The 1,644-nt window shown below is 41.7% G+C and overlaps 1 protein-coding gene across 1 annotated transcript in view; it reads left to right on the top strand.

Annotated features, from left to right (window-relative positions):
• ASH1L (ASH1 like histone lysine methyltransferase) overlaps positions 1-1,644 on the top strand; it is a gene marked incomplete at its 3' end in the record, with an annotated part of 29,968 nt that overhangs the window by 21,751 nt on the left and 6,573 nt on the right. Inside the window, exons 8-10 of the mRNA XM_057387782.1 lie at positions 16-81; positions 382-528; positions 1,379-1,535. Coding sequence (XP_057243765.1) covers positions 16-81; positions 382-528; positions 1,379-1,535 — 370 coding nt within the window. The remainder of the gene's footprint in view (positions 1-15; positions 82-381; positions 529-1,378; positions 1,536-1,644) is intronic.

Raw genomic sequence — 1,644 nt, 5'->3', positions numbered from 1 at the left:
TTTGATGGGGTATCTGCCCCTGAAATCAGGACAGTTCATCATCGAGTTCCTGGGGGAAGTTGTGATCAAGCAGAAGTTCAGGTAGAAATATTTATTTAATGCTTTAGCAAATAATTAAATGGTTTTAGTATCTGGCTGTACTTGGAAATAAAGCACATTTTGGGTTTTTTTGGGGGGGATTTTTGCTGAAATACCACAGCAGGAAGTCCCTGACAGAGAGCTCTGTAAGTGGTCTTGACTTACAAAAAATCGGTGCAATAATGGTTTCCTTCCATCTCCATGTGTGCAGATTTGTAAATATAGAATATTATCATTGTTTTTTCTTCCAAAAAATAAAGGTACAGCAGAATGATGAGTTTTTGCCCTTTTTTCACTGCCCAGGAACCGCATGATCGAGCAGTACCACAACCACAGTGACCATTACTGCCTGAACCTGGACAGCGGAATGGTCATCGACAGCTACCGCATGGGCAACGAGGCACGCTTCATCAATCACAGCTGCAACCCCAACTGCGAGATGCAGAAATGGTGAGGAGAGGGGTTCTGATCATGGGGAGGGGTGTTGGGAGGGAGAAAATTGGGGTTATGGGGTTCTGGTACCTGTAATGTGAGAGAGAAATGGGGTTATGGGGTTCTGGTACCTGGAATGTGAGAGAGAAATGGGGTCAGAGGGGTTCTGATCCCTGTATCTTGAGAGAAATGGGGTTATAGGGGTTCTGATCATGGTAATGTGAGAGAGAAATGGGATTATGGGGTTTTGAGCCCTGTAATGTGAGAGAGAAATGGGGTTATGGGGTGTTCTGGTACCTGTAATGTGAGAGAGAAATGGGGTTATGTGGGTTCTGATCCCTGTAATCTGAGAAATGGGGTTATGGGGTGTTCTGGTACCTGTAATGTGAGAGAGAAATGGGATTATGGGGGTTCTGGTCCCTGTAATCTGAGAAATGGGGTTATGGGGGTTCTGATCATTGTAATGTGAGAGAGAAATGGGGTTATGGGGGTTCTGATCCCAGGGGAGCTGGTACCTGTGAACGACAAACCAAATTTTCTGTTTAATTTTAACACCATTCCTGGACAAAGCCAATTCTCTGTTTATTTTTAACACCTCCACTCTTGGACAGAGCCAATTTTCTGTTAATTTTGGGATTTTTGACCCTTTTTTCCCCCAGCTCTGTGAACGGCAAACCCAATTTTTTGTTTAATTTTGGGATTTTTGACCCTGTTTTTCCCTCCAGGTCTTTGAATAACAAAGCCAATTTTCTGTTTAACACCTCCACTCCTGGACAAAGCCAATTCTCTGTTTAATTTTAACACCATTCCTGGACAAAGCCAATTTTCTGTTTAATTTTGGAATTTTTGACTCTTTTTTTCCCCCCAGGTCTGTGAACGGCGTGTACCGGATCGGGCTCTATGCACTCAAGGATATGCCAGCGGGCACTGAGCTCACCTATGACTACAACTTCCACTCCTTTAATGTTGAAAAACAGGTAAAAACCTTCAAAACCTTCACCAAAAACAAACAATTCTCTAAAACGTAAAAATTAACAGAAAAAAAAAAATTAACATTGTATTTCACAGAAAATATGTATGCTTTTGTAGTATTGAGAGAGAATTTAAATGTTTTGGGGGGTTTATTAATTTAAA

This window comes from Malurus melanocephalus, unplaced genomic scaffold, assembly GCF_030028575.1.
Source record: "Malurus melanocephalus ecotype Western Australia unplaced genomic scaffold, MMel_1.1 scaffold_1370, whole genome shotgun sequence".
Lineage (NCBI taxonomy): Eukaryota > Metazoa > Chordata > Aves > Passeriformes > Maluridae > Malurus > Malurus melanocephalus.
This window is presented reverse-complemented; position numbering and strand designations above follow the sequence as displayed.